Source organism: Pocillopora damicornis, chromosome 11, assembly GCF_964200805.1.
Source record: "Pocillopora damicornis chromosome 11, jaPocDami1.2, whole genome shotgun sequence".
Taxonomy (NCBI): Eukaryota; Metazoa; Cnidaria; class Anthozoa; order Scleractinia; family Pocilloporidae; genus Pocillopora; species Pocillopora damicornis.
In genome coordinates this window covers 18,462,412-18,479,612 of record NC_142680.1, presented here as the reverse complement: position 1 = coordinate 18,479,612, position 17,201 = coordinate 18,462,412, and the positions used below count along the sequence as shown (strand labels likewise).

Sequence of the window (17,201 nt, the reverse complement as noted above, 5' to 3'; positions counted from 1 at the left end):
CAGTGAAATAGGGCTTGTTGAATCGACCAATCATAACAAATGTACAAACTAAGAGATACAATAAATCTTTTTATAATACCCCATCACCTGACCCATTCACTTGAGGTCTCATCCATCAAAAACCCTTACTAATTCACACATCAGCAGAACCTCATTAAATGACACAGAAACAAATGATTGTTGACCACAATTTTAATGAGCTTTGAGGAAAAAATACTGACTTGTTTAAAATTAATACACACGATGGTTTTATTTATCTTCATTATTTGCCTTTGCCTTTCTTTCCTTTTTTTTTCTTTGCTGTTGCTCCTGCTCCTTGCTGCTGGTTTGTATTTTCACTTTGTGAAGACTTACTTTGACGACTTTTCAACTTTGGGATCATTTCACCAAGAAAGAGAAATAATGCTTTCCCTGTGAAACAAAATACAGGACATTTTAAACTTTTCCTTCCAACCTTTTAACTCCTAAGATCTGATTGTTAATTCTCCCCTCTAGCTTCTACACATTTCCTTGTAAATTGGTTACAAGAATTTGGCATTCAATCAAGATGTCTTATACATGATAAGTTTAAGTATTCTCATTACCTGTTTGTTAGATAATGTATAGATGTTGTAGGGAGAAGTTACATGTTAATCAATTCTGGGAGTTGAAGGGTTGAAGAGAGACAAGAATTTACTGTAAAACTTAGAAAATTGTGAACTCTGGAAATATTTCAGAAACCTTATTGTATTGAGAATAATTTTATGATGAAAACACAATTTAACTATGAGCGGCAAAAGTAAATTACTTTTGTTGTGTCTGTGGTTTGCTTGTGTTGGATTTAACGACATGCTAAGTAACCTTTTCCTTCAACAGACTGCTTAAGGCAAAGCAAAAATCAATATGATCCAGTCAGATTCTTGTACAAAATATGTCTGGAACATGGAAAGAACATTTTTGCTTTGATATTCTGATACTTCATTAAGCATAAAATAATTAATTTCAAAATTGAAAAAAAAATTTGCATCAGAATGTAGGTGTCGTTATTCTATTCAAAATACAAAATGTCCTTTTCCTTTGTCTGTACAGAACCACAGCATTTAAAACTGTCATGTGGTGAACACTCAGCTTATAGATCAACTTACTTGATTGAAATTTTTCATTGACAAAGCTTGCATCACTCTGTTTTAGTTGAACTCGTACTCTGCCCTTACATAAGGCGTCTTTAGCACTGTCTTTAGGATAATATTTGTTCTGAAAGTACATTGCAAAATGGTATATATAACTGTAGTGTATTGCATTATACAGCATTGCCACTGTGAGAACACTTTCTATTACACAATTGTGTCGTAAATCTACTTTCAAAAAGTAGTTTGAAAAAAAAAGTAGTTTCATTGTTCCTTGAAAGTTAAATAACTTACTATGAGTACTGTATGGTAAATACACCATTAATAATTTATTGATCATTGAATTTAAAAGACAGTTGAATTGGAGCAATGAGAGGAGTAACTTGACCTATAATCATCTTCATGATGTATAATGTCATCCTTCTGAAAAATAAGACCGGTTGGATAAACTTTCTCTCAAGATGGGTATTTTCCTCCTTATAGCAAGCCCTGTGGCCTCTTCTTGGTTGAGAGAAAACTCTATTAAGCATAATAAATACTAAGGGGTCTTGTAATGTGATCAGTACCACTGAAAACCAGTCTCTAAATCGTGAGAAAAACGATTGCACGTTCATTTATCTACAAAACTACGATAAACAACAACATTTTCTCTGACATTCCTCGCTTTCTCTCCGAGGAATCACCTTACAACAAAGAAAGATTTGAAATTTATAAGTTAAAAACAAAATAAAAAAGATTAGAATATTTAATTTACCTCTACTTCGCAGTTAAGTCCTTGACTCTGGCAGACATCTCTTATTTCAAAAACTGTTGGATTGTCGGCAGCCTTAAAAATAAAAAATAAAACCAACAAAAACGTATTCGTGCATTTCATAGCATTCATTAATTTTAGCAGTGTACTGATTGCAAAATAAACATACTTGCAACACCTAAGTTAAATTTACATCCAGATCTTACGAAAACGACATCTTAGGGGTTCACGAATTTAATTATAAAAGCTTTTTAAAGGTTTTTTTTAAACAACAATTTGCTAATAAAAATACCTTTTCTTTAGGAACACGTCGACCTTGTTGAACTGTCTTCCTGCTATTCAAATAAGCTGGGTAAACCACGATCCATCTGAAATATGATCCACACACAATTTTTGAAAAATTAATTTTAACTGTAGAAAAAGAATTAAGAAGCGAATTAAGACGAAGGACACCAAAGTTTTTACCGATCTTTGGAAGCCGGATCAGTACTCAAATGCGCCATGTTGAATTTAAGTCGTTCCGCTGGTCTGTTCGAGTGCGGAACATATTTGAGCCCGCATTCAATTTTAACTTAACCTAGCGTTTTCTTTCAGCAGAACCAAAACCGTTGGAGTGAAAAACAAAATGTGTTGTTATCAGTGGGAACTTTCATCGTATGGAAAATTATTTGCGGAGTTTTTAAGTTAGATTTGCAATGGAATAACAGTGTCCCTTTCGTGGATGTCATGAGAATCGTTTACAAGTTCGTTGGGGCTGCACTGTTGTAATTTCCGAGCAAATGCGCGCCAATTATGGCCATGATTGAGACAGTCCGTCAGAGACAGAAGAACTCCGTTGATTTTCCTTCGTGTTACGATAATCTGTGTGCTTTGCAGAACTCATGTCCTCTGGGATCAATCACTGCGAATCTAGATGAACTCACCATTGACTGCAATGCTGATCGGATCCGCCATTCGGATTGGATGCCAATCTTGAACGCACTAAAGATCAACAAGACGTTGAAAAGTGTCGCATTCAGGAGTTACTGGCAGAAAACACTTTATCCAGATGGAGGTAAGCAATATTGAAATTGGAGCGACAGTATACAGTGTTTGACTCTAATTCAGCTCTTTAGGTGTCTTGATTATTCCCTTCTAGTGTATGCGATCAGATACTAACGGGTACCAGTCATCTACCGGGAATCTAAAACCTGGAGACGCCTGGTTTTCGAAAATTCCATCTGGGTTGAAAGTTTCAGGTTCGAGACCCAGTTGGGTCATTGTGCTGTGTTTTTGGACCACTAGGAGTAGAAATGGGTTCCAGCAAATTGTCAGGGAAGACTGATGAAATGCTGGGGGGTAACCTTGGGATAAACGAGCATCCCATCCAGGGGAGAGTAGAAGTGGTAATATTATACCCCTTGCATGCTATGGAAACTGGGATAGGATCCAGGTGGATGGGCCAATTGGCTCAAGTACAGACTGCTTTTTTTAGCTTCCTGTTCCCATGCCACACACCTAGTCTTGTTCTGTCCAGCTGTGCAGAGCTATTGAATAATGGGGGTAAGTTTCTAAAGAAACTGTGGTGCTGTGTCAGTGTGAGAGCATAGCAGGTAATTTAGTGTTAACAACTGAGTTGAAAATGTAAATTAGCCGCTGTAAAGAAATAAGAGGCTGACATTTTGAGCATTAGCTCCTTGCCAGAGCAATCTCTCCAGCAGCTTAACTCAGTTGTTAACACTAAATTATGTACTATTCCTGAATAATGCATATCCATTTTTGTCAGTATTCATAATCAGCTGTAGAAAAGTGCTATATTATCCAACTTTATCTTTAACTTAGTGGAAAGTCAGTCATTGCTTTAATCCTGTTAAACTCTTATTACATCAGAAGTAACAGAGCAACGTTTGCAAGCACTGAGGAAGAAAGCACCTCCAATCCGTAGCAAGGATGTCACATACAGGGTTTGCAGGTACAGTAATTCACTCAAAGTTAACTAGCTATTCTGTTTCCCCACTTAGAAGTGTGAAAATTGTTTTCTTTTGAATACATTCATTTGATAGAACATTACAGTGATTATTTTCCTCCTGATGTTGTGAATGTGGTAACCAGAGTCTGATCTAGGACTTCCAGCAAGGGGGGGCAATGTGTCCTAATTAACAATTTTCAGAGGGACATAATCTACCCCCCCCCCCTAACATTTATTTAAACTTGTGCCCGGGAACCTCTGAAAATTGAGCCTTTTATATTTCTCTTATTCCCTAGATTTTGGTTCTTGCTTCACTTTTAATCTTCTGAAATTTAAACAAAACATTGTTTTAGAAAGATTTGGTATGAGATGAAATCACATTTCCTTGTTTCTTTTTCTTTTGAAACACAATTTGAAGTGCACGTAAATGACTCAGAACAGGTATTTGAAGGGGACATATTTGCTCAAACCATGGCAATCCTGTAATGGCACGCTCTAGATCAGACACTGGGTAACTTGATCCCTACAAGAGCATACAAATTCCAATTCATCATTAACAACTTCCTTTAGTTTTTCCTGTACATCAAGTTATCATAGCAACTCTATCAAGAAACTCCACAGCACTCTGCAACTTTAATTTTAATTTTAAGGCAAGCTCAGAAATAAATGTTATTGATCTTTGAACAACAGTCAGAATGTTTAAACCACCTTTGATTGAGAGAAGACTTTGTAAAATTGTCAATTTTTGGAGCTGATTAATTTATGTCACTGATTTATTTTTACATTCTTAGTTTCATTATTGATAAATGATCGACAGTTCAAACATTCTGACTGTGAATTTTGCAGAGCCATCAAAGAGTGTTTAGCTGTTACAGAGAATTTGACATCTCTGATTTTTGAAGGAATTCCTCTGAGAGAAAGAGACCTGACCTGCCTAGCAAAGGTACAAGAAGTGATAAGTGAAAAAATTGTTAACAAACTTTTTACAAGGAGTTCAGCACATGCAGACCAATGGTACTCCTTTTCTTTTGTAATTGCTGTGAGAGGTCTTGCAAGTTGATTAAAAATAGAAAAAAGAAGAGATTGCATATTACAGATGCTGCATGCTCAGTGTATGATAATAAGGTGATAAGGCTATAAATTGTGGGGAATTTTGGCTCTAGTTGTGGGAATTTGGACATCAGTGTCCTATTTTGAACAATAGTACCTGATTTTCTACACTACTCTCCAATTTCATTGGAACTAGTGGTCAATTTATAGTTATGTCTGATTCTAGACACATATCCAGTTTTAGACTCAAGTATCCAATGTTATATGCCAGTGTCTCATTTTGGACATTAATGTCAGGTTTTAGGCTCTAGTGTCTGGTTTTTAGACACCAATGTCTAATTTTTGAGACTAGTGTGAGGTTTTAGACAATAGTGTACTAGACTCACAATGGTCAAAATATTTACACTCGGAGCCTGTTGGATAGGATTATAAGTCTTAAAATATGTAATTATTACTCAGAATGTTTTCTTACCTTTGTTTTTCAAGTTTTTGACACAAAAACACAAATTTCTTTTTCCTCCAAGGGTATAAAAAAGAACAAAACTCTGCAGCATTTGTCCTTGGAGTTCTGCCAAATCGGTGACAGTGGCGTTGAAAGTGAGTAGTCGTAAATATTTTTTCGATTATAAATTTTTCTCTTCTAGTTTGTGGCTGGTATTTTGATTTGCCCTTGAATATCATCAGATACTCTTAGGAATTTTCATCAAACTTGTCAAGCATCATGCTCAAATTTCCACCGGCCATGTTTAAGATGATAGTTGTGAACGGGACTTTGAGCTCGAGCAGTCAATGAGTTTGGCCGAAAATTCCAAATACATTTGATGCGCGTATTGGGTGCGACGTAATTCCTGTCTATACCAGTCAGAAACTGGTGTGAAAGATTTCCAATGAGATAAACATAGACTTTATTAAAATACAAGTCTTCATTTACTATCAAAAGTATCAAATTAAACCTCGACTAAGACTTACATTTTACTTTGCAGTCCTCTGCAACGCGATTAAAAATAACACGTCCGTGATGACTGTGAACTTCTCTGGGTGCAGTCTAACCTGGAAAGGAGCAGACACTCTTGCTAAAGTGATAAAGGTGTTGTAAATTATTTTTCTTCAGTGAGTCAGAGTTTTGTTATGATCTTCCACGGTTCATAGGGCATGATGCACGCTCGAAATTCGACACGTGCAACACGACACTCGACCCGGACGTCTCGAAACTTGTCTTGAACGTCTCAAAACTCGACTCGTACGACTCGATGCTCGACTCGGACGTCTCAGAACTTGACTCGGACGTCTCGAAACTCGACCCGCACGACTCGATACTCGACTCAGACGTCTCGAAACTCGACTCTCACGACTCAATGCTCGGCTCGGACATCTCGAAACTTTTGTTCGTATGACTTACTACTTGTCTCGAACGTCTCGAAACTCGACTCGTACCACTCAATACTTGTCTCAAACGTTTCAAAACTCGACTCGAATGTCTCCATACTTGACTCGAGCCTCGAATCTCGTCGTCATACAGAATCGTGGATGAGTTTCGAAGGACTATCAACTTACTACTGAGTGTTACTTTATTCATACATAGCACCAAGCAACAAGACGTCATGGTGTCGCGTGGCAAGACAGCCTGCGGTATCGTCGTCCAGATCTCGACAGAATGCCTGGACTTCGGCGAATAACAATTTGTAAAAATCCAATGATTAACGATCAGGGAGCTCAGTTGATTGCTGAAGCACTTAAAGATGACCTCTGGGTTAAAGGTTTGTTTTGAAAAATTGTTCTCTGATTGTAATACGTTTTGTGAACAGTCCCGTTCATTTGGTGCTAAACTTAACGCGTTTATTGATCCTTGGATTTAATATCAGTTCAGAGAACGGAACTTAAGGAAACAAGGGAGATTTGGGGGACATTTCAAATATCTGTGCGCATTTTAGCATCTTCAAATATATTGTGCAGTTTGTGAAGTTTTTATGTTTGATTCCATCCTTCATTAGTTAAGTTCGGAGTTTATGATTTTTATTATTAGTATTATTATAGTTTTTCATCGTTGTAAATTTTCCCCCACAGCTTTGGATATGCAACAGTGTGGGATTTCAACCGAGGGTGCAATGGCCTTCCAGCCGGTCTTAAAGTTCAACTCCACCATTTACGTGTTGGACCTCAGACTAAATCCTTTGATCGGTAAGTGCAATTTGTAAGAGTAAATTCTCAAATTAGCCCCCTCCCCCCCCCCCCCCCACATGAGAGCCACCCTCCGTCAATAAACTGCCACGCCCACCCACCACCCACCCCCCACCCCCAATCCTCGGCTGCCCCTGTTTGCTGCATATATATTTTTTTCTTTTAATTTTTTTTTTTTTAATGTTCGCTCATTTGACTTATTTTTTCTATAGATCGCGAAGTTTTTGGATCATTGATGGAGCAACTGATGATTAATTGTGGAGAGAGCGAGTTGGAAGTAAGTTTGTTTGATGTTGATGTTGATGTAAAAAAAGTTGAAGTGGCGTTGCTTTTATAGCCACTCTTGGAAACTTGGGAATGGGTTGTAGATAAGACAGTTGCCACCGGAGAAAGTCTTTATATGCACGTTATCAGGGAAAAAGGAAGGGTGGGGGGTGTTGGTATCTTCCCACTGCTCTGCGAGCCGCGATTAAATTCCTCGTCCGTGGAAAAAGAAAAATACGGAAGCTGCGAGGAATTTAATGTGTTCAGCGGCTGTCAACATCATTTCGTTAGCCTTTATGTTGTATGCTTTCAGTATCCGTGGTTAGTGATAAGAGAGCCAAAACCAGGACGAATACGTCCGCAGAAACGAAAGAGCGCGGCTACACAGCAGGGCATGCGGGCAGGAAGGTAAGTGTCGAAAGTGGTCTGTTATCGTTATTGTTATTAGAGCTTTGCTGGAATTGAATTCCTTTGGAATTCTCCATGAAATTCACGTATGAGGGCCAAACGGAATGGAGTGGAGGACTCATGAGAAACGACCTGACAGGAGAAAGCAAGTAAACAAGGAGTTTAAGAAAATCACGACGAACGGCAACAGGGACACCGCTAAGCAAAAGGTTTAATGAACAGAACAATGGCTGTGCACGTGCGTTAGAAATCTTTGTAAATTTCTTTTCGTCCTCTGCAAAACAACAACATGAAATGAGAAAACTTTGCGTTGTCTGGGTAACATGAACGACGACGGCTAATTTATTTGTAATTTAACATTGTGTTCCATATTCAATTACGAGACAGTTTTGATAGCGAGAAACGGGCTAAATGACTTTACAGTATCGCGAGACTCGTAGGTAAAATATGAGTTCATTTTTTACCGACGTTGTCAACGGCGTCGCTTCTTAATCCTTTAAGTCCCACTAGTGACCAAGACAGAATTTCTCCTTACACTGTCAGTACGTTATCAAGCAGACAAGTAATGAGAATAAAGAAAAATATCAATTAGGGGATTATTGGTCGATTCAATTTCAAATTTTCCAAAATAACATCACATAATTTGTATGGCAGACAGTAAGGAGACTTACTGATGAAATCTTGGGAGTTAAAGGGTTAAACTCCTAATGAAAGAGCGGCGACGGTCATGTGCTCAAATATATATTGATTTTTGTTCGGGCCGGTCAGGTCATTACTTACGGACCTAGCGCGGCGAAGAATCATTAGTTCAGTTGCAAAGATTTCCTAAATGTTTCACGAGCGAAAGAATTTGATTCATCTCTGTGGCTTTTCATTTCTCTGCTGTTTTAAAGGACTGGTGTTTCGAGGAGTGTTGTTGTCGTATCAAAGAAGTCTTCTGGTTTCATTCCTTGGAGAACAGCAGCTAGAGTGGGAAAGAACAGGTAATCTATTGATGAAATGATGTCGCGTGTCTCGCGATTTAGTTACTTCAAATATTCATATGTTTTCGCCATTTCGACTACGTACCTCAAGACTACCACAGGCGAGAAAGACGCCTGTTCGCTTGTGACTCTATGAAGCATTGTGCTGTGGTCTTTGCCCTTTTTCTTTTTTTAGCTGTTATCCGGCAGTCTGCTGTCACACAATTCTACTGTTCAGTTTTTAGGGTCGATTTCCGTCGCTCTCTACCCTCCGGTCTTCGCTCTTCCGGGGGACAAATCGGGGACATCCGTGTTTCTGGAAGCTCGAGTCCACCGTCTCTTTTGACGTTCGTAAGGCGAATTCTCATGAAATGGGGGGGCTACGAGCGAGCTCAGTCATCAGCTTGCCTTTGGGATTCAGGATTGATGGGCTTTTTCCAAGGCGGAAAAATAGCGCTTGCAAAAGTTTTTACCAGTATGTTTTGGTTCCACTTTCTTCCAACAGGCACAAACTTGGACGACAAAATGCACAAGACGGCTCGTCAGTTAAGAAAAAGAAGGTATGTTTAATGTCGATTGAGTCTTAGCAATTGTTGAAATCACGTATATGCGTTGTAAATGCTTAGTAAATTGCTGTGGTATAATGAAGAAATGTAAAATGGTTTCCGTGTTGGCTATGTAAACACGGAAACCATTTTACATTTCTTTTATAAAATAACTAATGAAAGAGGAACGAAAACCGTGTTTACAGACGCTCGTGTAAAATGGTTTTATGGCCAATTAGAGCGCGCGTACTATTTGAATTATTTTATAATTAATTACCGTTAATTGAATGTTTCTGGATTCGTGTCTCGTTTTATTGTAATGCTTGTAATTTTTCATAGTTTCTCGACTTTAAGTTTGCTTATCTTCCTTCCCTGGATTTTTTTGTTCAGAGTGTGCTCTGTGTGCATGGTTGGCCCGCACTAAGAACGCAGGAAACGTGCGCGGGAGTGAAGACGCGCGTGACGTCTCGCTTGTTCGTCCACGCGCGCTCAAATCGCACGCTTTTTACGCAGCCGGCCTTTATTTTGCTTCTGTTTTACATCAGGTGAAGTCCTCTGTAAGCAAACCTCGAGCCACAAGTTCACCGTTGGCGTCTGAAGAAGATGACTTTCCATCGCACCGAACGAGTACCACTGGTAAAACTAGACTGTTATCGTCAATTAACTCTTAACTGCCACTGACTTTTGTTTAGTTTAGTTTTGTTTGTTTACGCAAAAAGTTTCTGTTGTGTTTCGAGAGGAGTCTTAAACGAAATGGTTTCAAACAGGGCTTCAGTTGGTTCCTACTCTTCTCCGTATTCCACTCTCAAGAAAAATTTGCATGTCTAAAGAACGATTACAAACCGAGGGAATGCAAGTAATCTAACACTTGACAAAATTTTTAGCGCAAATTTCGTGACCAGAGAGCTATTCATATTCAGTCATTTCTTTTCTTGTGTATCTGTGTGCTATTTTAAATTACTGCTTATTAATTTACATTTCAGATTCCTCTGTTGATAATCGTGAAAAATTAAAGGACATGCAGGTACATGCTGGTCATTTTTTTAAAAGCTCCTTCATTTAATCTTTCTAACGAGTCTTTTTTCTTCCCTCTTTTTTCAAACACTAGTTTAATTATGGCAGCCAGTCTATATATATAAAATTTAACTTTACTTTCTCTCAAACATTGCTTCCAATCAGTTAGAGATGGAACTTCTCAAACGCCGGCTTGAAGACGAAAGTCGAGCGCGTGCGACAGCCGACTCGAGAATACTCGAAGTAAGTTACTCATGTAACGTTAATATATATCTTAAGTTTAGGAGTCAGCTAATCCGTTGATTCCTAATAGTGATTGACATTCAATTTCTCCTTACAATATTACCCCTGAATCAAACATTTACGTCACGAGAAGAAAGGAAATGATTACCAACCAAGAAATCTCTTGATTGTTAATCGAATTCTGCTTGTCAGTACCGTAGGAATTGTACAGAGAACAGTATGGAGAATATGGATACTGATGTTAAGGTGTAAAGGGTTTGACACAGAGAGTAAAGGAGTAATCTTTAACTGTATTTCCAGTTTTACTTTCCATTCGACTACGGTGCATTTGATCGTTTTGATTGAGACTGAAAACGTGCGATCGCCTTACGCCTCTGTTGATATATCTGTTGGGCGTATCTACGCATTCTGCCGTCCTAAAATTTTCCTGTTTCGTTTTAGTTGCAAGTCGAGAACAGAAGACTGCAGCAAGAAATACGACTTTTGAAGACACAGCAAACAGTGAGTATATTGCGCCAACAGCCAGTAATACTTTGACTTTAAAGAGATTTACTCTAACTAACCGTAATCAAGTTCGTTCCTAGTAGACCCAGCTTTAACTTTATTGTTGTTGTTTGTCGTTTTTATATAGTTACCACCAGCTCGTCCTGTGTCTCTGAATGGCACGTTCTTGAACACGGTCCCTGAGAAACAAAAGATCGGAGGTGCGTACATTTATTGCCATGTTAATGTACACGGAAAAATTACGCGCTTCAGATTGTAACACAAGCGCACACCCTTTCAAAATTTCGTCTATTCTGACTTTGTGTGATGTTTTTCATGTACATAATTAACAATTAAGAACATTATTTCTCTTGCCATTTGGTGTTGTAAGTTCTTGTAAATTTTTCAAAGACTACAAATTGCACTTGCCCTACGGGCTCGTGCAGTTTAATTGTCCTTAAAAGTAACTCGTGTGCGCATGTCATGGAGTTGCATTTGTATCCAAAGCGACGGTGTGAATGATTTATAGTGGCGGAAATCGTCAAAATCGTCAATTTTTAATTTTATTGAACCGTGTATATCCTCTCAAATGTTATTCTGCACGCTCAGTCAAAACCTGCACAAAATGTATTTTCGCGATCAAACTGCAACAGTATACGGCAAAATTTCGGTGGGAGTTCAAGGTTAAAACCGTGGTATTCAATGATTATTTTTTGCGTCTGTTAAAGGAAAGTCTTTCGTTTGAGTGTTAGCTTAACTCTCTACTTATGTCATAACCAGGCCAAAGGGAAAAAAGACAATAAATCACCGTCTACTTGTCGATTTTTCTAAAATCCCGCCATTGCCTCGGTATGATTACACTGGCGAGCCCGCGTAAGCTCGTGAAATGCGCGAAAAAGTTTTTTCCAGCTTTGTCACCCTCTGTCTGTGTGCAAGGTACTCTCTCTGCCTTTGTGTCTTTCTGACTGGCTGACTGTTTGTCCGCCCTGTCTATCTGAAGGAGCGAAAACCATTCTTGAAGACGACCGCGTACTGGAGAGTATCGAAGCGTCTTTCAGACAATTCCATGGTTTCTTGGATCTGCTGAAAGGATCCAAGTAAGTGTTTTTTTTTTTTCAATTATCCTTCTTTACTTGTCTTGAAGAGATTTTTGTTCGAAGGTCGGGCGCAGCACAGTTCCTTAACTCGAACTGCTATGGGAAACGAAACATAACCCAAGACGTTGAATTTACTAAAATCTTTATAAGGGGAGATTTCTCTAAGTTCGAGTTGATTGAGGTCGAGTTAGCCAAGCTCTACAATAATTGAGTAATTTAGTATTATTAACTGAATTGATAACGTAAACAATATCGACATGCATGTTTGTATATGATCCCCTTTTTTACTTCCTTTTCCTCCAGGTTCAGTGATCTGGCGCATGTTCTTGGAGAGAACAGCAGCTTACCTGAGCCTGACAATGGCCTTTCACCAATAACAGAAGAGTCCTCTGGTACTGCAAGATGACGATTGGCTAAGAATTTCATTTCAAATTGGCCCATGTAAAATGGCTCTTTTAAATTTATCTTCGTGCCTAACGTCCCTATCGACAATACTGTATAGACATTGAACCAGTTACCTCGAAGTTTATTTACGATTTAAGGTTTATTTTGTGTTTTTTTTTTAAATACACGATACAAAGATACCAGATCGTTTCTCTTTTTAAAACTAGCAAAAGTTTTGTTACCTAATTTGTTACTGTTTGTTAATTACTCTTGATTTTCATCCCGTATATTAAGCCAACATTATTAAACTGTACATTTTTAACAGTTTATCTTGGTCTAACTCTCTCTTTCTCCGCTGTGGAAAATGCTGCTGGTATGAGCAACGAGTTTGCAGCATAAGGCTCTGGTGCGAGATGAACGCGAGAACTTTTGGGAATGTTAAGTTTTTTTGCGTATTCACGAGGGAATTCGGCTTCCTCGACCAGCTTGTGAATGAAAATTTAATGGGCGCCTTTTCAAATGTAAATCTTAGTATGTTTATGATAATGACGGTACGAAATTGGTTATGGTTTTTAGAAGAATATATGCCATCTTCGATAACTTTCGACACTTAAATGAAACTCGATCTAGTACCAACTAAAATTTTCAAAACTATGCAACTCTTGCCGTTACGGTACAAATTGGTTATTTTTTAAAGAGGATTACATGCTTTTTTCACGTTTCCTCCTTCATTGTCTCTCTTCGTTGATCTTGCTTTAAAATTTCCACCATCTCCAGGGCATTAGCTCTAGTTCCATACGTTGAATTTGACTTCCGGCTCGGTCTGCGCCCATATGACGCATGCGTAGATATGCTCCTCTTGCTACTTGACCGTTTTCTTACGCGTGACCTCCTAGGCACATTTCCATTAGTTTCTGATCCGGAACCACTGCGCCTGCGCGGTAAACGCTTATACATCAAATTGGCGGGAACCTGCGAAAGCGGGGCCATCTTTGTAGATCGCCGCGGTTGTTGTATACGCGTGCGCGCTTGCATGTAAAAATACGAGAAGTTGCTGCCAATCACTGAGACCGGAAGTGCAATTATGATGACGCCGCAGATAGCGCACATTGCTCCTATAACTTTCCCTACTTTCGTTACCGGAACTACATCACCATACCCGAGTGTTGTGACAGTCACGATAGCCCACCAAAAAGACTCTGGGATGCTGGGAAACATCTCTTCGTTGTTTTCATTCTCAGCGAAGTAAATCATGCTCGAAAATAAGATGATTGGCACAATAAGGCTGAAAAACACCAGAAAGAGCTCATTCTTGCTTGATATTAGTGTATGGAATAAGATTTGGAATGAAAAGGACAAACTGAAAATGCGGAAAATTCTTAGCGTTCTCATCACAACAAGCCAAGATGTTCTTGTCCCGATGTGGTACAATGAAAGATAAAATGGTAAAACAGCAAGTAGATCCATCCAGTTCATGGGATTCTTTGCAAAGTTTTTGAAATTCGGACAGAAGATGAGACGAAGAAAAAATTCCACTGTGAACCAAATCGATGTCATGGCATCTAGAATCCGCAAGATCTTCATCAGCGTTGCGTTATCTTTGATGGATGTCACGGTGCTAAGGCAGAATTGCGTGACTGAGACCAAGATAAACAGACTTGTCAAACCAATGAATACCTAAAAAATATTTGAGAATTCTTCAATTAGCATGGGAAAGCAAGCCTAGTATAGCGTGAATTCTCGAACCCACAGATGTCATGTATAGATCTGGTTCTTGTTTCTGCTGCATGGGTTTTTCTCAGTTTTCCTCTGGCTTTATTTTTCGTATTCAGAAACCAAGACTTGAAATTCCAAATTTTTAAAGGGGAAACTAGGGCTATATTTGGTGTTTCCCTTTCATAGAAATAAATATAAACTGCTAGCAAACCAGAGAATAAACTAACTTCAAGCAAAAAATGTAGAACCAGCGTAAAAAAATTGTTTTTGTTTGGTGAGGGATCTTATAAAGGAGAAGAAAACCCTTGAAACCGAATGATTTTTATCTCCACCATTTGAAAGCGTAGAGGAATTATATGAGCGACTGCGTTTTGGGATTCCAGAGAGTAACATAGCCTTACGAAAATTGTTTCAAATTAGCTTGGAATCAGACTGAGGACACAAGCATTTTGCTTAGCAGCCTGGTAGCTTTCCTGTGATGTAATAAAGCCTTGACCCTTATTCTGCATCTCTTGGAAGTTTTTCTGACTGGTTACTCACTGATGTTTTTTTGTTTTTGTTTTTTTTTTCACTGAAATAGTGGCGTCTGTAATCAAAATTTTAGAGCATTTGAAGACAATTTTCGATTGGTACAGTTGGTCTTTAGAAGCTAAAAGAGGAGTCCTAGACAAAAAATAGGTAGAGATAAAAAAGATATGGTTTAATTGTGGATAAATTTCTACTGTAAAGGAAACTTTTTCCACACGACGACCATTACAAAACTGATCCCCCACTAAGGAAACGTCAATATGTCGCCAAATGTCTAAAAAAGAAACAATTAAATATCAAGGTAATCAAAAGACTTTTTGAATGACCTTCACATTAAAACGGAGTCTTAAAATCTTATTGCCTGGGGTTCGATTTCCTCCTCTATTCAACAAAAACCCAAGACCCCTTTCCTTATCACCACCTTATTCTGTTTCTTAGCCGTGTTTCTATCAAGCTTTTGAACTGAATTGTCAATCGTGTTTAAAATGAATTGATCAGCACTGTTTAGATATTGAAATGAAGGTTAAAACGATCAGGTGTTTGCAGCGCATTTATGACAGATCTTCTCCGAAAAACACCTGCCATCTTGATTGCGTTTAATCTGTTGGTTATGGACTTGAATGAGTCCGTATTTGACCAATGGTTGAAGATACGACTAGTTATGCTCAGGTATAATTTCTCTCTAAAAGGGTTGTGCAATTCGCAAATTGCACACTTAGAGCTTATCAAAGGATAGTGAAGTGTCGAAACTGAATTTTTTCGGAATGAATGGTAACCCTTGCTGTGAAATAACTATAACAACAGCTCGGTCATTTTTATGCAAAGAGAAACATCTTTTGCATGGTTAAAAGAAGTATCGATGAAATATAATTTCCCTAGATAAATGCATTTTCTCTCTTATTGCTTACAAGATAAATAGAAAAAAAATTTAAAAGATAAAGTACTCTTTACTTTAAATTTGTCTCTGAGACAGTTTTCTGCAATATGAAATTCTTTGACAGATTTTCAGCAAGCTTTTCAAAATCGCCACCAAAATAAAAGAGAAAACTAATTTTTAAAATTTACTTGACAAATTTGTTCTTCCTCTTTCGAAAATTATTTAAAATTACGGGAGGAAAAATTTCTTCTCCGGATCAGGATCAACATTAAAATTAAAAGTTATCTCTACATTCTCACCTTTGCCGCAAGAGAAGAGCGTGGATCGTCCAACAGCGCCCAAACTTTGGGCCGAAATTGCCTCCATCTTTCACGATTATTTCTCGTTAAAACAGTCTCTGATCCAAACAAGCTTGCTATGGTTGCCCGCTTTTTCGCACCTTTAGCATTGCTTGTGCAACCTCCGGACGCTTTCCTCGCATTATCAAGATGAAATGTTTTAAGTGTCTCCTCTGTGTTCATCTGCCGCTTGTACAAGACCCAACAACATGGCTCGATATCCCGTTCGTTTATTCCCCAATACGACAATTCCTCTTGAAATAGCGCCGAGCAAACATCGGCTGGGCAATGAAGCTTGCCAATGCGGTAATAATTCAAAACTTCGGTAAATATTCGTGGATGTCGGTCGAAGAAATATTCTCCAAGCACGGGGTCGAAATCGGGGCTGTTTGGATGGTTCTCCGCAATCCACGACAACCGAGTATCAGGAATATTTTTTAACGTCGTCAAAAAAGTGTTGTGTCGAAAACCGCCGACGTTTATAGTTACTCTGTCGTTTCTCAAAACATCAAACATGTTTTCAATACAAGCTGTGGAAATTTTGCCTGTCGTTTCTTTTTTTTATGTGAGTGTTTTTTGTTGCGAGGAACAGTTTACGCTGAGTGATTGAGATGAAGTGAACCAATGATTGGATCTCTATAGTATTCAACTCGGCGTCTGTATATTTCCTGGTGATCTTCAGTAAAGGTGGCAAAGGTGGCAAAGGTTTAATTAAATCAAGCACAGCGGATTGTTTAAGTTCAATCATAGGGTTGACTGACACATTTATTAAGACCGATTTCTTTCAAGAACGTTTCTTCAAAGACTTGGCGAATCAGGTCAGAATAACAACGGAGGGAAATTGGCCTTTTATTTTAAAGAAACTTATAAACTTCAACACAAAATGAAATGAAACATTGAAGCAGTATTAACTTACTTTTTACTTGATCAAGCCTTCCGTATTTTTTTCTCCATTGAATTTTCTATTGGCCTCGCTACAGCTGCATTTTTTTTTTAACCTTGTTTATTTTTGTTTATTGATTCAAATTGAGCTGTCTACGGTTCTAACTTTTGTTTGGTCCAGTATAAATAAAGCGCAAAAAATATAAGATGCCGCCGATGAATCGCGCAAATACTTAATTAGATTAGGAACTCAGCTATGGGTCTGTTTCAGCAAATGTCTTTATTTTTAACGTGGTTTATGAGCTTTTTTCTTTTTTTTTCTGCCGGTCCAATTTTTCTTAAGTAATCATATTTGCTTCGCACAACGAGTGACAAATCGAAATAAATCGAAATTCCAACCGAGGACTGGAACTGAATTTATTATTCT

The 17,201-nt window shown here is 38.3% G+C and overlaps 3 protein-coding genes across 3 annotated transcripts; 1 reads left to right on the top strand and 2 right to left on the bottom strand.

Moving 5' to 3' along the window:
• Positions 1–174: 174 nt before the first annotated feature.
• On the bottom strand, positions 175–2,404 carry LOC113683344 (signal recognition particle 19 kDa protein). The gene is made up of 5 exons (XM_027200577.2): positions 2,323–2,404; positions 2,150–2,225; positions 1,861–1,932; positions 1,125–1,233; positions 175–411 (listed from the first exon to the last, which is right to left on the bottom strand). The coding sequence occupies exons 1-5, from the start codon at positions 2,358–2,360 to the stop codon at positions 263–265; spliced, it is 444 nt and encodes a 147-aa protein (XP_027056378.2). The 5' UTR covers positions 2,361–2,404; the 3' UTR covers positions 175–262.
• A 16-nt stretch (positions 2,405–2,420) lies between these two features.
• On the top strand, positions 2,421–12,762 carry LOC113683350 (centrosomal protein of 78 kDa). The gene is made up of 18 exons (XM_027200584.2): positions 2,421–2,911; positions 3,727–3,808; positions 4,652–4,748; positions 5,380–5,452; positions 5,839–5,942; positions 6,438–6,612; positions 6,920–7,033; positions 7,246–7,310; positions 7,611–7,705; positions 8,599–8,688; positions 9,173–9,227; positions 9,758–9,848; positions 10,196–10,236; positions 10,392–10,469; positions 10,911–10,970; positions 11,101–11,173; positions 11,953–12,049; positions 12,353–12,762. The coding sequence occupies exons 1-18, from the start codon at positions 2,650–2,652 to the stop codon at positions 12,453–12,455; spliced, it is 1,755 nt and encodes a 584-aa protein (XP_027056385.2). The 5' UTR covers positions 2,421–2,649; the 3' UTR covers positions 12,456–12,762.
• LOC113683376 (voltage-gated potassium channel KCNC1) lies at positions 12,575–16,574 on the bottom strand. Its single transcript, XM_027200611.2, has 2 exons — positions 15,854–16,574; positions 12,575–14,110 (listed from the first exon to the last, which is right to left on the bottom strand). The coding sequence occupies exons 1-2, from the start codon at positions 16,406–16,408 to the stop codon at positions 13,148–13,150; spliced, it is 1,518 nt and encodes a 505-aa protein (XP_027056412.2). The 5' UTR covers positions 16,409–16,574; the 3' UTR covers positions 12,575–13,147.
• Positions 16,575–17,201: the final 627 nt, after the last annotated feature.